The 18,031-nt window shown below is 39.0% G+C and overlaps 1 protein-coding gene across 9 annotated transcripts in view; it reads right to left on the reverse strand.

Annotated features, from left to right (window-relative positions):
• Positions 1–16: 16 nt before the first annotated feature.
• Positions 17–18,031, reverse strand: part of ARL13B (ADP ribosylation factor like GTPase 13B) — a 63,738-nt gene continuing 45,723 nt past the window's right edge. For 3 of the 9 annotated variants that reach the window (XM_061628054.1, XM_061628053.1, XM_061628055.1), the window contains exons 7-11: positions 14,151–14,265; positions 11,834–12,089; positions 9,680–9,796; positions 7,348–7,419; positions 17–3,292 (exon numbers count right to left, since the gene is read on the reverse strand). In XM_061628054.1, the coding sequence (XP_061484038.1) occupies positions 3,216–3,292; positions 7,348–7,419; positions 9,680–9,796; positions 11,834–12,089; positions 14,151–14,265 (637 nt within the window). In that variant the 3' untranslated portion in view covers positions 17–3,215. Of the gene's footprint in view, positions 3,293–4,762; positions 4,812–5,580; positions 5,621–7,347; positions 7,420–9,679; positions 9,797–11,833; positions 12,090–14,150; positions 14,266–18,031 lie in introns of all 9 variants that reach the window. The other 6 variants (XR_009762849.1, XM_061628058.1, XR_009762850.1 and 3 more) reach the window with 6 other exon arrangements.

Consider the following 18,031-nt stretch of genomic DNA (forward strand, 5'->3'; position numbering starts at 1 on the left):
AACATTTAGATGTGATATTCAACAAATAAAAAGCCATTATAATACAGACATAAGGAAAGTGATCATAATATTAATATACAATATGTTATGAAATATTCATAGTACTTTGGTTCCTTAACAATATATATTAACAGCTATAAACAAATGTGTGGTGAACATATATGTAGTACCATAAAAACCAAAACAATGTTTCTCCACTTCAGGAACACCGGATTGGATCTCAGTAGACCTTTTGACTTCAGTTACTGAGGGGGCAACAAACTGGAAAGTGTGTCTTGTGTCCACTGTATGGTATAGGATGATGTCCAAATCCAGAAATGTCTTGGGATTATATTTGGAAACAAAGCATGCACCAGTATTTAACCAGTCCTAGGAAAGCCTTCTGGATTAGAGGAAACAGTATTCCAAAATTAAAACTGATGGCAGCTTTTGCCATTTTACGGAGTAACTAATAAACATTTGGGCAGTTTAAATCTATTTATACCCACCTGCTAAAACGGAAATAAGCAGGCTTTGAATTGGAAAGGAAGTTTGGGTACTTACTGTGAAAGTACTTTCTCTGGAGAGGTGAATGAGGCATCCATCCACTGATGGATTACTACCTCCTTTCACCCCGGTGAGATAATGAATCATATGGCCAGCTTTTAGTCTACCCACCACTTTCTTTCTGTCTGTGGCCAAGACAGTAGATGAATCAAAGTTAGAAAAAATAGTTGCTCTAGAAAAACAACAGATTCTAATCTCAAAAACTACAAAGAAGAAATAAGGTACAAGAGGAATAGGCACAAAAACAATGTATGATCTCATTTCAGGGACAACTACATGTGAGAGACGAGAAAGGCCGGACCTCTGCGACAATTAAATGTGAGATATGAGGAGTGCACACAGGCAGATAGGGTGCAGTTTGAATGCCTTGTTCACCTCTCTAGAGAATGTTCTTTCATGGCAAGTGCCCAAACTTACATTCTCTAGATGGGTTGAACAAGGCATCCATCCACTGATGGGATGTTCCCAAGCTGAGATGTGTAGGGAGGGAATGCTTGCTTGGACTAAGTATTGTGAGGGAGAGAGGACCAATTGGAGGACACCTATAATGGCACATTCATGTAGAGGAAGTCCACAGTCTGCAGATCTCTACTAGAGCAAACATTAGATGAAGATGCCCTGGTAGAGCGGCCTGTGTCATGTTTTGCCTTAGTTATGTGTTGAGAATCAAAGGCAAATAGAATATAGACCCTGAATACAGGTGGCAATAGAAGTACTAGAGGCCTTTGTGCCCAGGGATCTAGGAGGGAATGGAAAAAAAGACAGGAAATTGACATCTTTTGCATGTGCAATTTAGTTCTTTAGTGCCTGTCTTAAAGCATCTCTGTATTTTTCACAGAGACAGGGTCATCATCAGGCTCAATACAAGGTAATCATATGGTTTCTTGCCTCTCTTGAGCAGTAGATGTTAACCAATCAATGGATGGATGCCTCTTTTACCCCATCCAGAGAAAATTAATATCTACACAAGTTTAGGGTAGATATATTTCAGGTAATGTTTTCTTAGTATTACACAACGGGGGTGAAATCACATGTTAATAATGAAAAGTGAGATTTCTATTGTCAGTTTTATCTATGGTGTACAAGTTATTCTCTTCAAATGAAATTTAAACACACACAGTATTGAAGAACTATTACTGTGTTCCTTTCCTGATATCAGTTTCTTAAAATGAGTGTAGAAATGCATTGTTAGAACATGACAATTTCCAAAGTTCCAAAGGACTCTGATATACCAATACAATATAAGCAGAAGCTTCACTTTAATACTGGGGACAGATTTGTACCCACTGTGAACAAAAACATGTATAGGGGCTTCCCTGATCACATGTTCCCATAAACACAAATCTGAGCATGAAAGTGCAAAAAAGCGGAATTTCAGGGTTCTAGAAAATGCATGCACACTAACTCAGGGATCAGGATAGGAACCTGTAGGTCCTCCAGATGTAGTTTGCCTCCAACTCTCAGTCAGTTGCAGAGGTGAGAGATGATCAGAGCTGTAGTTTAAAAGTATCTGGAGGGCCAGATGTTCCCCACCCCTGCACTAAATCATACAATTTCCCAAGAAACTTAAGTTATTTTCAATTTTTTTGTTGTTGCTTGAGGTTTTTGTTCTTGGAACTTCAAGTTTTCATTCTTAAGATAATTCATTTGAGGTTACGACAGTCAAAACTCCTTGAAGCTTCCATAATCACCATAATTTTGGATACAATTCCATTTGTCACATGAGATCAATACAGAGATACTCCAATCTAACGGGAAGAAACGAGTGTGTTACCACTTTGTACATGTTTCCCCAAGATGAAAATAATTCATTCCAGGAACTGTGCTTGCACACATGGACCTCCCATTTATGGATTATGACAAATAATCTATTGGAAAGTAGAGTAGGGTCTGAATTTAGTCCTCTACTCCTGCCTCCAGAAGATATAACTGGTACTACTTTGGAGATTCTAGCTGTGGTTTACTGTGCACAGCACCTGGAATTAGATGAGTGCAACACCCATTTGTGCACACATTTCTTCTCGGGGAAGAAAATATGACATACTATCAACATAACTTGTGAGGCAAGTCACATGAAAACTAGTGTTGTGACAACATGACATTCTTAAATATGTTCTCCTTATGAACGTTAATATTTCAAAATAGTTGAACCAAATAATTCTGTTAAAATAAACAAAATACTAGAAAAATATAAAAATAGTTAAAATGTGGACTTCATATCCTTCCCCATCCTTTGACCATGAATATATTTTACAACCCCCCCCCCAAAAAAAAACTCCTTAAAGTATTAAGCCAAATCAAAGAACAGTCCTTGCATGTGCACAGTGAAGTTGCATTTGGTCTTGAATTGTTTTTTTTTCTTCAGGATTACAACTTTCATTTCCAAGAAGGAAAACAAGCAAGAAACCTTGTTCCCATTTCCCAAGAGTTCTACTCATAAAAGCTTTCTCATTCCACATTAATCCTGAAGAAGAGCTGGTGAGTCAAGAAGGAAATATGTTAAGTCCATCAGGACCATCTTCACTGCTGAGCTTCCAAGGCAATCTTACTGTCCTTGCCCAGTAACTTTTAAGAACAGCAGATGTCTTTTCAAACAAGAAAACTTTGTCTAATATAGGCCTTCCCTTTACATAGTACATGCTTCTTTAAAACTGCTATATTACTGCCAGTTAAGAAATGACTTCATGGGTATCGCTGTTAGGTCTTTGCCGTATAGTCAGCGGAGGCAGCGGCTTTCCATAGAAATCTAACACACATTAGAAAAAAAACCAAATTAACATATATTATACCATCTATCTAAGCTGCTTTTTTGAAAAACAGCAATACCAGCATGGAATTGTCTGCTAGTTTGAGGAGTATGGGAAAACATGGGGCTCTATCTGCTATTACAAGTTTTTTTTGACCCTCAGTTCATCTCATGGCAAAACACACAATATTGAAAAGATGCACCTTTGCTTGAAAGTTTTTTTTAACCCTTATTTTATATTTTGCAATTCCTTCTAAGGACATTATTTTATCACGGGAGTGATTTGCTGAAGGAAAATGGTGTCACACTAAACCGATTTCAGATCAGCAAATATTTAGCCCACAGGTACTCTTATCTCAGGCACAAAGGTAAAAACACAGCAAGAGTGGCCCCTTGATTCCATTGCAATTGCATGTCTTAAGAGAAAACTGTAATGTGTTCAAAGAAATATAGGAATATGGTCAAATGTAATATGAAGAAGAGGGAACAAAATTCTGAAACTGGTTGGGGTGTTATATTGTTTTTATTGTATGCACAGACACACCCCAAACGCTGCCGTTATCCCCATCTACTTCATAGTTAGCAATATAAAGCTGAAGTTGACCAGAAGCAATACAGAAAGGGAAAGGAAGTATCTCAAGAGCCTATTCCCTTACAGGAATCTGCCCTCTTTTCCTCCTGTTCCCACACTGCCCGAGCCAACTATAAAGAAGCAGTAGACTAAAGCAGGGTTTTTTAAGTGGACACCTTCAACTGTGATGCTGCCCAGAGGCACCAGCTCCTGTTCTGCTTGTACACGTCCAAATTTGGCCCATTTGGGCAATTTTTTAGACAATGGAATGTGTTTCTTAAGATGAAGAGGATTTGGGAAAATGAGACCTCCTGGTGCCAATTTAATAAATATTGCTATTAGAGAAGGAAAACATTTATCTTTACACAAACGCTTAAAAAAATTGAGGTATAATACATGCAAGCTTAGCACAGGCAAAATTATAAAGTTAGAAAAAAGGAAACTATTGGTTTGTGTGCTCAACAGGAAGGGGAGAGAGACAGAGAGAACAGAAAAGTGAATACAGGCAGCTCTTAGGATATTTTTAACTTTGAGACGGTAAAAATAGATCTTAAATCATATAAATCTTGATTCTCCTAGTTTTGCTTTAGTTTGTAAAGTTTTTTGTAAACCACTTAGAGGTCTTTACATTCAAGCAGTTTATAAATTTTTAAATAAACTTAAATTTCCCCCCCATGTAATTCTGTTTTAAATATAATGGCTGCTGTTAAATGGCCGCTGTTAATATTGACTGAACCTCTCCAGTTGAGAAAAGCTAGTAGATTCTGATCCATTGCATGATGTTATTTTCATAAATATTTTCTACATAATTTCCTCCCATAAAATATATGCATGAAACCAATGATTCAAATCTTTTTGGTAAACTAAAACTATACTGATATACAAACCCCAAGTCTTACCTTAAAACAGAGATAGAATTGTGAGATAGAATTGTGAAACTTATCCTCTCTGTTTAAAAGGAAAGTAAATTATACAAAGTTGACAAGATAATTTAATCAATATGGCAAATATTTAATTGTGTTTGCTGGTGACTTTGAGGGGACAGAGACCTTCTTTCAAGGGCCTGAACTTTTGGAAAACTGTCTTAACATTCCCCAACCTTGTGCCTTCTCGACGCTTTGGACTACAACTTCCAGTAGCCCTGGCTAGCCATGCTGGCTGGGGATGACGTGAGTTGCAGTCCAAAACATCTGGAGGGCACAAGGTTGGGGAAGGCTCCTGTATCTCCTGAAGCTGAAGAGTCTTAGAATTCTGGCAAATTCATACTTTCTAACTGTTAAACTTAGTACCCATAGGAGTGCCAACAAAAGCCATGATAAAGGTCTCTCAATTGGTGCCCAGATTGTTTCATCGTCTCATATCCAAGTTCTGTGGTTTTATAATGAAATGTGGACAAGAATGCAAGGAACTCCATGAAAGATGAGTGTTATTAATGGTATCTCTTCCTGGTAATCAAATCTATAGGAGGTGAGTATCACTTGCATTATGTCAGCTATGTACCAGATTGAGTAACCAAGTGCAATCAGAAGTATTTCTTGCACCAGGAGAATTTCCATTTCACTTTTACATGTGGGAAAGAAAGGGACAGTAGTTCAGCTTTATGTCTAAGGATACACCTTCAATTTCCATTCTCATGCTCCAGGCACAAATCAGGCTGCCTTGTTATGAGCAAAGAGAACACAATCAAATAATATAAGCCCTTCACTCTCCTCCCTACCTCTGTTGTTCTTTTTTCTTGCTTTCTTCTCTTTATACTCCTTAAAAAGAAAGATGGATTTTGTTATACAAATTTGTTAAAAAGCATACTACGTAATTGTTCCATTACAATGCATAATATCTATGCTTACCATCACAAGTATTCTTATCAAAACAATTTTATTTGAAAAATACTGATTTTTCAAATGTATGAAGCTGCCTTCATCCATCTCACCCAGTATTATCTACTCTGACTGGCAGCAGCAGCTCTCTATGGCATGGGTCTTTTCCAGCCTTTTCTAGGGAAGATCCTTTAAGCAGAGGCGCTAGGATTGTAGATAGATATGCAAGGCATGTACTCTACCACATACATAAGGGCTTTCCCAATTTTAGAAATACTACTCAAGAGGAAGTCGTAAGCAATGAGGACATGCTACAGTACAAAAGCATCTAGATGCCTTGTAAATGTCTTGAAATAATTTGCCTTGGTAGCCATGTAAGAATAAAAGGGGGGAAAACAGCTATATTTCAAGAATAATTGGATCTTTTTATGTATAAGAACTTCCTATATTTTAAAAAGAATTGAATCATTTAATGTACTGCCAATAAGATGTAGAGCAAAATTATATTTTACATAAATTGGAATTAGAAGTAACTATATAAATATTCACTCTTTGCACTTAGCAATTCTTTCTACATAGTCTGAGAAAAATGCATATGGACAATGCATACAAAGGTTTTTCTAGGCATGTTCAGGTGTTTGCTTGAACGAGAAAATGCTGAATCTGTGGATGGGAGAAGGGGCACATGTGCAAGCAGTAGGGTACTGGCAAATTCAAAGTGCAGGGTCCCTTTGTGATAGTCACACCACACACTCTTACAGCCATGCCCCCAGCTAAGATTATACAAACTTCTAAGATTACACAATACAATCAGCTTTCAGTCTCTTACTTTGGAGTACGCTGAAGACATAGGGACCTTACTAGGACCCTGCTCCCAAAACATAAGGGGTCTAAGACCCCTTGGGACCCTGGACTACTACATGCCTGTGCACAAGCCTCAGCCCCCAAAGTCCCAGTGCACGCTGGCTCACCCAATCAGTTCCCGGGCCTCCTGGGAAAGATCTGCAGGGGGTTTTTACTTGTAATTCGGGGCCTGATCATGCGGAGGGTTCGAGTTGAAGAGAACACAAGTAGCCCTCCTGCAGAACTTCTGCACTGAATATAAGGAAAGTGAGAGACTGAGAGGGAGGGTGACAAGCGCTGGGCTACTAGTGTAGGCTTGGGCATGTGCAATCCACAGTTTTAGCTCATACATTCGAGCAAATGTCTGAACACGCCCTCTGCTTTTCTAATTAAGACATTTTAAACAGATTTCTCCTTACCTCACCTTTAGGATTTTATTGATATTTAGGTATAGCTGAGAATATATGCAACTTAGTTTTATTTTTCCTCTGAACGGCACCTAAGAACATTTTTAGTATTATGTGGAATGGGATCTGTTACTACAAGGTGGTGGTGGTTTTATCTGTAAATCATGGTATGTGGGCACACCAGTGATCAATCATCTGTATTGAAGCAAACAGAATGAAGCAAAAAGTTTATATGCAAGACACAGCTCACACCTGCTTTAAATGGGGAAAACTATAAAAGAATGAACCTTTTTAAAAACTTATAAAAATATACTATTAAAGCTGCACAAGATTAGTAGAAATGAAAAAAAAGCCAACATGCAGAATGGAATAGGTTTCTGAGGACAAATAACAAACTGTGATCTCCTCTGAAATTACCATTATGACGGGTTTCACCAAGAGGTTCAAGTTTTCGAATTCTGTTAACTTTAGTAGGTGTTTCCCAGCCAACTATAGAAAAAAATATATCAGAGCTATGCCACATTATCAAACAGAAATCTAGCAAGCATTCATCTTCGTGAAGATGGATGAAAACATCTATTATAATTTATTAATTTATAACTTGCCCTTCACCTTAGGGTCCCAGGACAGTGCACACACATATATTTAAAAACCTAACAATATATCAGATAAAACCAAAATACCGAAGTTACACCATCTCACTGAACATTTTCCTTTAAATGGCAGTGGGAACCACTTATAACACATTTGCAGAGATCTAGGCTGTTGGGGAGAAATAAACTGTACACTGAAAAATTCCAAATTAAAACCAGCTGTCAAGGATGAGAAAGAGCATAAGAACAGTCATGCCCCTTTTTCACTGTGATTAACAGCAAACCCTATCTGTAATGGGCCATTTAATCCAGCTCTCTGTCTCTAATGGTAACCAGTTAACTTTTCTTGGGACATTTATAAGCAGGGCATGAAGGAGAAAGATACTCCATATTTGTTCCCAGTTATTTGATTGGGTGGTATTTAATGCTAGTTCTACTCAGAGTAGACCCACTGAAATTAATATACATGACTAACTTAGGTTCATTCATTTCAGTAGGTTCTACTCTGAGTGGAACTTAGTTGAATACAATCTATTATTTCCAATCCATGTCACTTTCACATCTGTTCAATTAAAATTCACTTTGTCGTGTTTCTAATCTTAGATGTAAAAACAAATCTGCACAAGTACTTGCATTTAAATATATATTTTAAAACATATTTCCCCAAAATAATATTTTAATACCATTTTGAACCAAGAACTACATCAGAACATTTCAGAAGTGCAAAAACTGGTAGATAGCCCATTAACCCCAAACATGTGAATCAGGTGAATTCATTTCAGATATAATGAAGATCAGATTCCTCAAGTATCTTTATTCCAGGCATTGTAAAATGATGCTTCCAACTATTTTTGATACCATTAACCATGGTATCTTTCTGAGCCAACTTAGTGAGATAGGTATTGGAGGCACTGTTTTACAGTGGTTCCAATCCAATCTCCAGGGTCGGTTTCAGAGAATAGCATTGATTGTTGTTCAGCCCCCTGGCAGGAGTTCTGTAGCGTACCATCTTGTTCCCAATACTATTTAACATCTATATGAAGCTGTTGGGAATGGTCATTAGGAGATTTGGGTCAAAGTATCAGCAGTACACTGCTGATATCCAGCTCTATTTCTTGGCAACATCTGAATCAGGAGATGCCATGAAAGCCCGGGCTTGGTGCCTGGTTTGAATAGGGTCATACTCCCCCCTGAAAGAGCAGGTTCATAGTCTGAGAATGCTCCTGGATCCATCTTTGTCACTAGGGGCCTATGTGACCTCAGTGGCTAGGAGTGCCTTTTACCAGTTTTGCTGGTAAGACAGCTTCAGCCATTTCTGGACCATGGTAGCCTGACCGCTGTCGTCCATGTACTGGTAAACTCCAGGCTGGATTACACAATTTGCTGTATGTGGAGTTGCCCTTGAGTTTAGTCTGGAAGCTGCAGCAAAAAGTGACGGCTCAACTGCTCACTGGGCAAGATATTGCCAACACATTACGCTACTACTGAAAGAATTGTACTGGCTGCCAATTAGCTACTGGGCTAAGTTCAATATGCTGGTTTTGGCATTTGTAAAGCCCTATACAGCTTGGGACCAGGATATGTGAAATACCGTCTAACCCACAGTTGATCACTGCGCTAAAGAGGTGAGGGCCTCCTGTAGATACCATCTCATCAGGAGGTCTGTTCCTCACAACATAGGAAAGGAACCTTTAGAGCTTGGCATCTTTGGAATTCCCTCTCCTTATATATTAAGCAGGCACCATCTCAAAAGAAGGTAAGTTAAAGATCAAGGAGTAGAGCATCAGTACAGCAGACAATCACCTTAAAAATGGAAACAGCTATTTGGCAGACTGTATAGGGTATTTTATTTATAGTAGGTATTTCCAATTCTAGAACATCTATTTAATCTAATCCACCTGTGGAATAAATCTCCCATGGCACAACTTAGCTGTCTCTAGTAAACCAAAAAAACTGAAGAAAATCTATACTAGCAGAGTATTTTTCACTCTATGAAATAAAATCAAACGGCAGCAGGTTTATACTTCACATTTCTATTATGTTATGAAATAAGCCAGGTTAAATTTATTTCCCCACATTCAAGAAAGCCATTTCACTACAGCTTTCAGAAACTGACATAGCAGTAGTTTTTTTTTTTCTTTTTCATTTTTACTAACCTGGTGCAAGAGGTGCTAATGGCATAGGATTGGGGGAAACGGTCTCTTCCATATTAACTGGTTCTACTCGGTGACTCCTTTTTAATTTTAGTTTCTTTGCTTTCTTTTTACTGTTCTCTAAAGCAAACACAAGTAACACTGATCATTTAACATCTAGCATTTCACCAATGTTTTGTTTTTTTTAACAAATAAGTATTTTCAGAGTGGCTTACTATATCAAAAATAGTAAGAACAATATAATCTTTAGAAATACAAAAATGAAAACAGCAAATAAACCTGCAGCATTAAAAACAATCTTATCAGAAGTTAAAAGGCCTGAGGAAATTTTTTTTCCTGGCACTGAAAGGACATTGGCATTGGCACCGGGCAAGCCTCCCTGGGGAGAACAATGTAAATGCAGGCTGCCAGTCAAGAAGGCTATCTACAGCTGCCATTCACCTCACCTCAAATATGGAAGCATCTTAGGGAGGGCCTCCAAAGTGGGTCTCTGTGCATGGGCAGGTCAACATGGAAATAATTGCAAATGTTCAGACTAGCCTTCCTAAACCTGGTGCCCTCCAAATGTTATGGCTGACAACTTCCATTATACCCAACCACTGGCCATGCTGGAACATTCTGATGTGAGTTGTACCTGAACAACATCTGAGGGCACCATGTTGGGGGAGGCTAGTTTAGATTAAAGATCAATGACTAACAACAGCAAATAAGCTTGTTTTGCTCAAAGAGTATCCCACCGAGTTCAATGGGGCTTATTCCACAGTGTGTTTAGGATTGCATAGTAAGACTTTTTACTCCAATAATGAAGATGGGCAGGAATCTGGGGAATCAGTATGAAGGAGTGCTGATTGTGGGTTGAGGGAGCATACATTTCACTCTTCTCTGCATTCTACTGTCTCAAAGGGAAGATTTGAAAAAAGAAAAGAAAAAAGCACACCAGCATAAGGCCCTGTTTCTCCTCTAATTTTCATCAGACAGGATGTGCAAGGTTCCAACTCACTACCAGTTAACCATATCAATCCAATGGCTGGTTTCTTGGAAGCAAGCACAAGTGAGCTCAGTGGGGCTTACTCTGAAATATATACATAATTGCTGGCTTTGTTTTGTTATTATTCTTAACAGCTAAGGTTGAAATCCAGTTGTGTCCACTTGCGAGTTAATGGATACCACTGGTGGAACAGACATCCTGTGTTCCCCCAAAATCTGCTCTGGAGGGTGTGTGTTGGGCGTGTGTGAAAGGATGAAGTGGAAGACCACCTGCATAAGTGGAAGTCTACTTGCACGATGTTGGATGCCACCTTGTAATGGGTAGCTTTGCCCTTAAATAAATAAAACAGACTTTCATTAGGCCATACCACTGTACCATAGAGGTAATATATGCACATCTCTTATCCAATTAAGATAACCTAACCTAAGTTTAAGAACAACATTCATGACATGGTATCAGAATTTAAGCCCATCGGTTTATGCAGGAATAAAAAAAAAATCCACTCAATAGCTCATCAAAGGGAAGTATACTCTGCCCCTCTTGTAAGGATATACAACAACTCTTAAAAACCCCAAACCATCTCTGAGCTCAAACTTATACTGCAGTTTGGAAGCAGGAATCTCCCATGTGGTTGCTTATCTACTGCAAACCTCAGTGTACGTGAAATAAGAACCCTTTATTTCTCTCAAATCCTGTGTTATCAGAAGGCATGGGAGGGAAAGGCAGATATCCTGCTGCTTCTTTACTTCTTCAAATTTTAGTGCAAGTAAAAAGAAATTCCTGCCTTTCATCTTCTGAGGGCCTTCTCAGTGGTGGCCCCCAAATTATGGAATGTTGTTGTTGACGAGGTGCGCCTGGCGCCAACACTGTTATCTTTTCGGCGACAGGTCAACACTTGCCTCTTCTCCCAGGCATTTTAACATGTTTTGTTTTTAAATTGTGTTTTTAAATTGTGTTTTGTGTTTTAAAACTTGTATATTTGTTTTTAATATTTTTAATTGCCGTAAACCGCCCAGAGAGCTTCGGCTATGTGGCGGTATATAAATGTAATAAATAAATAAATAAATCTAACCATTCTGTGAATGCCAGGGTGGAACTGTGGCAAACACAAACAGAAGCTGGCAAGGAAGTGAAGCCAATGTTTATGAAGGCCATTAAACTCAACCTACCTATTCCTGAATTCAAGCTGGCATTATCACCAGAATTAAGACTTTCTGAAACTTGCTGGTCATTCTCATCTTCATGTTCCAACCGTTGTGTTAATGCACATTTATAGTTTTCTACCAATCGACTTTCATTTGATTGCTGGCTGTTCAGGCTCTGAGTGTCCACTTGCTCCTGAAACGTTTTAGGTTTCAAGAGAATGGCAACCTTTTCATTCCCCTCCCGCTGCCTCTTCCTTTCTTTTTCAATTTTCTTTTCATTCTAACAAAGCACAGAAAAATGTCATTTAAGTAAAGCAGCAAGGCAGACTTAATATTTTGGGAAGGGAAGGTGGAGTAGGGAAAACATCAACAACAAAAAAAGAAAAGATACTCTACATTATTGAAAGATTTCACATATTAAAGGTTTTTTTTTACAATTCATTTGCTATACATGTTTACAGTACTAACTAAGCAAAGTGTTTTATAATAGTTATTTAATTCAACTCCACAATGAGCCTGTTCAGAGACAAAAGGGGGGGGGAGAGAGAGAGAATTTTGAAAGCAACAAACAGAACTTCACCCAAGCTTGCTCTGGATCCCTATAAGGATTCCGTTAATCACCTAAAAATATATGCACGTAATTGTGATTAACCAAACAGAGGGTTTTATTGCATTAACAAAACGTTTCAGCTTCCGCCTTCATCAGCTGCTAACATACAAATGCTGTTACCAAGGTGGCAGTTATAGAGCTTTGAGGATGGAATGCTCAGAGGGGCTTCATTTGCAGAAGCTCAGTGATGCTGGTACTGTCCTCCAGGTTTCAGGCCATGCCGTGCCAATGTGTCCAGAGAGTATATCCAAAAGTTCTCCCTTTTAGTCAATGCTGCTGGATCTGTTGGCATCTCTATAGCTGTTATAGAAATGTCCAACAGGCTGTGACCCTCAATGTTGAAATATTTTGCAACTGGTTGCTCCACTTTTTTTGTTAAGATTGCCAATTTGTGGTTTCTGAAGCATGTGCGTAGGTCAGTTGTGGTTTTTACTACGTACTGGATATGACATCCTGGTCTTTTGTATTCAATGACAAATTATATTGCAGGACCTGCAGGTGATGTTCTGTTTGATGTAATATGTCCTGCCTATCCTAGTGCTTGTAAAAGTAGCTGTCTCCCCGAGGTACTCACAGGCGATACAGCGTTTGGAGTGACAATATATCTATATATCCCTATTACTCCAAAGAAGTTTAACTAAAAAGGTACCACTGTTAGGAAGCCAGTTACTTCTTTTATGACAGCCTTTGACTCATTGGGGAAGAAACAATTAGGGAAGCTGATATTAATGCTGCTTTTTTATTAACACTGCTTTTTGTTTTGCATTATACTTTATGCTTTCTGGGGCTATTAGCCACGTTGAGCAAGTTTGGAAAGGCACAGATATAATAAAATAAAAAACTGAAATTCAGTATCTACAGTTAGTGAGCATACATGTAACAAGCTCATACGTGTTTTTCCTATAACAAAGATGACAAACCTGTGGAATGGATGCTGCAACTGATACAGCAGCAGAGATTTATGGCACTTCTAGATAGGAGCCAAGCCCCAGTCCTATGCATGACACAGAGCCCATTCTTGCACTCTCATTTGCATTAACTGCAAGGAGCTGCTGCCTAATCTGCAGCACATGTTAAACTATGGAGGAGGGGTAGAGGGCTGCATATATACTGTAATATGAGATTTGTAAATAGTCTGGGATTAACCTTTGCAACATCTACCAAACAAGATGTCCACCACAGTCTTAGCTTTGTTATTTAAGAAACTAGATTATATCCACTGCTGCCATTCTGCTTGTGCAACAAATTGCTGCTTGTGTGATGGACCTTTTCCCTCTTCTCCCCTCCCGTGAACCCTCAAAATCTGCTCTAGAGTTAAGGGGAATTTCTGGAACAGATGGGAGGGACCGGGAGAAGAAGGGGAAGTGGGGAACTCTATTCACACAGTGTTGGATACAACCCACAGTATTTACTCCAAATAAACACCATGATGATCAGGATGCAAATATGTAATTGGGAAACCCTGTTAACTCTTATCTATGTATTTTAAGATTTCTAGACCACCATTCCCAACCCAAATATAATAAACTAGCACTCACCTAGGATAATTAAAATTGGCAGGGGCAGATGCTGATCTGTGTTACTCCAATGATTTTGTCTATTAAGGGGAGGTTGAGCAGGAAGAATGGTTTCTAATCAACATTCAGAATCCAGATCTACTGTCAAGTAGTATCAGTCTCAAATATGTGGTTTATCACAAGCATTTTTTCATACACATGTATGTTCTCATACCTCAGTGATTACAGTTGATATAGGCTGGAATGGGTTGCCAGATATTGACTCAGAGTCATCTTCATCCAAAACGTTCCTTCCTTCATGCTCAGCTTCTTCTCTTTCTTTCCGTTCTCTTTATTATTTTTATTTTAAAAAGAAAGAAGATCTTGAATCAACACAATTCCAAAGGAAACTATTTAGGTTATGTTCCTTAGCACATTATAAGTATCCAAAGCACTTGACATACATTATGTCAGTAATCCTTAACAAAGGCATATTATTCCCTGTGTTGCAAAGGATGGAAATGAAGCTGATGACCTCAAAAAAGCCACAGTGCTCACTAGTCAGTGGCTAAATTGCGAATGAAGCCTGAAACTTCTTGGGTCATAATACACACTCTTTTAGCTATTAGCACCACCAGTTCTCAGTATTTATTTGAATATACATTCTGCTCTATCCTTAAGGCAAGGTATTGAATATAAAATACTTAGTAAAACCAGAAAAACATTTCACAATAGGGCTAAAATACAATATAATCCTTTATTTTTCCAGAGCCACCGCTCTCCAATTTGTTTGGCTGTGTTGTTACCAGCACCTATTTTGGGTTATTTGTGACTTGCCTGTTCTTTGAAAGCACACAACAAGCCTTATTTACCAGGTGCAGTGAGGCTGAAGATAGACAGAAGGGAACCAAGCGTGTTTGGGAATTTCTGGTACAACAGGCTATGTAAAGAGGCAGCATTTAGCCACCTCACAGGTAGTGGTGCTCCCGGGCAATTAAAGTCACACATCCTTCCTTATCTCTATCCTTTCAACCTGGAACTGAAAGGAGAACATAGATGTGGAAGCCCAACTAGGAATAACGTGAGGAGGGGAAGAGAGAGGAGAAATAGTGGCAAGAAGGCTTATGTAGGGGAAAGGGAAGAATTGGCAGAGCAGGTTATTAGCAATATAAAGATTCCATAACAGATTATCTAACCCAGGTGTTCCCAAACTTTCAACAAGCCTTTTAAGCAGAAACTTTATCCCAGTATGCATCTGTACTCAAATTGTTTTTAAAGATGTTTTGTTTGTTGGTATGAAGGCAACATCTTGTCGGTTTGTAAGCCAGCCTTGGAAACTTTTATTATTATTATTATTATTATTTCTACCCCACCTTTTGGCCAAAGGCCACATTGTGGAATGGCAGAATATATCAGTCTTGAAAGCGGACCACCAGTAGTCCGCAAGCTTCGTTCAGGTGGTCCGTGGCATGTCTGTGGATTTGTGATTGAAGACAAGAGACAGCACATCCACGGCATTAAATATTTATACTAAGTTTTAACTGTATTTTAATACCTTCTTTTATTTGTTCTATTGCTTTCTATTGCATTACAATTTAAATCCCATGGAATGCAATAAAATACAATATATAAGAAACAAAAGAAGCAATAAAAATACAATTACAATAATTCAGCATTTAGCACAGGGCATCGCTATTGCTACAAAAGGCAGAAAAATCATTAAGCGGTCTGCCAAGATTCTTAATCAATTTTCAAGTGGTCTGTGGGGAGAAAAATTTGGGAACCACTGATCTAAACTATGGGTGGTGTTAAAGTAACTCATCCTATCAACACAAAGATTACTGCTAGGGCAACAGGATTTCCACCCCCATCCTCCCATGTGCCACCCCCCCATGTGCTCCAGATGATTGGGAGGACCCCTAGAACAGATTTTGGGATGTGTAGAGGAAGAAGTGGGGCCAAAGTCCTGATGAGCTAGCAGTAATCCTTGTGCTGGTGGGATCCTGACTCAGTGCCATGTTGGATACAACTCTATTCTCTTGCATACCATATGCTAAAATGACCAGAAAAGTTTTTTTAAAGAAAAGATCCCTGCTTAGAGAGAGTAACTACAAAAATCAAAGTTTGGGGGGAAGGAGGTGAAAGAGGGGAACAGAGAGATTTGGAAACAGGTCATTACTGTTAACATTTCTTTTCTATCATAAAGCTTCAATTTGGAAAGAAGAATGTCAGCTGGACTTCCGTCTACAAATATTTCCCCAAGGCATAGAACTATTTTCACCTCATTCCCCAGAGAACATGAGCAGAAAGCTGTGGAAACATGACTACGAAGGGGCATTTCTAGGATGATGACACTGAATGAGAAGAACTGGTTTAAGGTTTAGCCTTTCCCCACCTCTTGAGGAAGTATGCAGATTTTCTGCCTGTAATGTTCCATCCTTTACTGTGTTCCCAAACTTTTGTAATCATGGAAATAACTTGATGTGCTTTTCCCTGCTCAGATGGTGGATGCTTATCCTGTTCTAGATGGGGTTACACTCCCCTTGAAGGAAGAGGTTCGTAGTTTGGGGGTCCTTTTTGACCCTTCCTTGTCGCTCGAGGCTCAAGTGGCCTTGGTGGCACGGAATGCGTTTTACCACCTTCGCTTAGTAGCCCAACTACGCCCCTATCTGGACAGTGATGATCTCGCCTCGGTTGTTCATGCTCTGGTAACTTATAGACTGGATTACTGTAATGCGCTCTACGTAGGGCTGCCCTTGAAGACTGTTCGAAAACTTCAGCTAGTGCAAAATGCGGCTGCCAGGCTGTTGACAAGGACCAATCGGTTTGCGCATATAACACCTGTCCTGGATCGCTTGCACTGGCTACCTATCTGTTTCCGAGCTAGATTCAAGGTGCTGGTGTTGACCTATAAAGCCTTACATGGTGTGGGACCGCAATACCTTGTGGAACGCCTCTCCCGCTATGAACCTACCCGTTCACTTCGTTCTGTATCTAAGGCCCTCCTCCGGGTACCAACTCACCAGGATGCCCGGAGGACTGTTACTAGATCTAGGGCCTTTTCTGTGGTGGCCCCCGAATTGTGGAACAGCTTACCGGAGGAAATACGCCTGGCGCCTACGCTTCTTTTTTTTAGGCGCCAGGTTAAGACCTGGCTGTACTCCCAGGCATTTTAATGTTTAATGCTTTATGTTTAATGTTTTTCGTTTAATGTGTTTCTCTGTTACTGATTTTATTCTATATTGTATTTTAATCCTGTTTGTACACCGCCCAGAGAGCTATTAGCTATGGGCGGTCTAGAAATGAAAATAAATAAATAAATAAATAAATAAATAAATGTGTATCAAATTATACCATCTATTAATGTCATAAATTCTACTAAAAAGCAGCTTTCAGTGAAATCCTGACCATGTCTACTCAAAAGTAAGTCCTACTGAATTAAATGGGGCTTACTCCTAGATAAACGTGGTAAGGATTGCAGCCTAAATGCCATGCCTGTTCATTAGAGAAAGTAACAGAGGCAGATGGCTGAGCACATGGACTTCCTATGCTCCACCTTGTAAATGTGACATTTTTGTATTGCTTCTGAAGGGTTAGAAACTGCATTGGAATTCATTATTTAGACTGATTAAATGCTACTGGAGCTCTATACTTCATAATGGTTACTTAAATCTAATGCCTGAACAGTACACGCTGTACTGAATAAAACACTAATCAATGGAAAAGATTGGCATGCCAAGGAATTATGAATTAGGCACATTGAAATTTTTCTGTAAAATCATTCATGTTTTTTTATTCTGGAGCGAAGTACACAGAGCAGGTACAACCTGTGCCTCAGAGCAACAGCCTTACCTCAAGGACACTTCAGGTTTCAAAGAAGCAGCTGACTGCTTCTACCACCATTTATTCCTGGAAAAGTATATTGGCTAATAATCAGGGGCCATTAACAGCTGTGGTTTTAGCCATCTCAAGCATACTTACTTTTCTACTTCAGTTAAATAGTAGCATTATAATAACTATGTTAATCAGTAAAGATTTATCAATGAATGTCCCTGCTCCAGGGGGATAACAGGGCTGTGCAAATTCCATTTGTCTGAGTTGTGTTGTTGGAGCCAA

The sequence above is a fragment of the Rhineura floridana genome, chromosome 5, assembly GCF_030035675.1.
Source record: "Rhineura floridana isolate rRhiFlo1 chromosome 5, rRhiFlo1.hap2, whole genome shotgun sequence".
Classification (NCBI taxonomy): domain Eukaryota; kingdom Metazoa; phylum Chordata; class Lepidosauria; order Squamata; family Rhineuridae; genus Rhineura; species Rhineura floridana.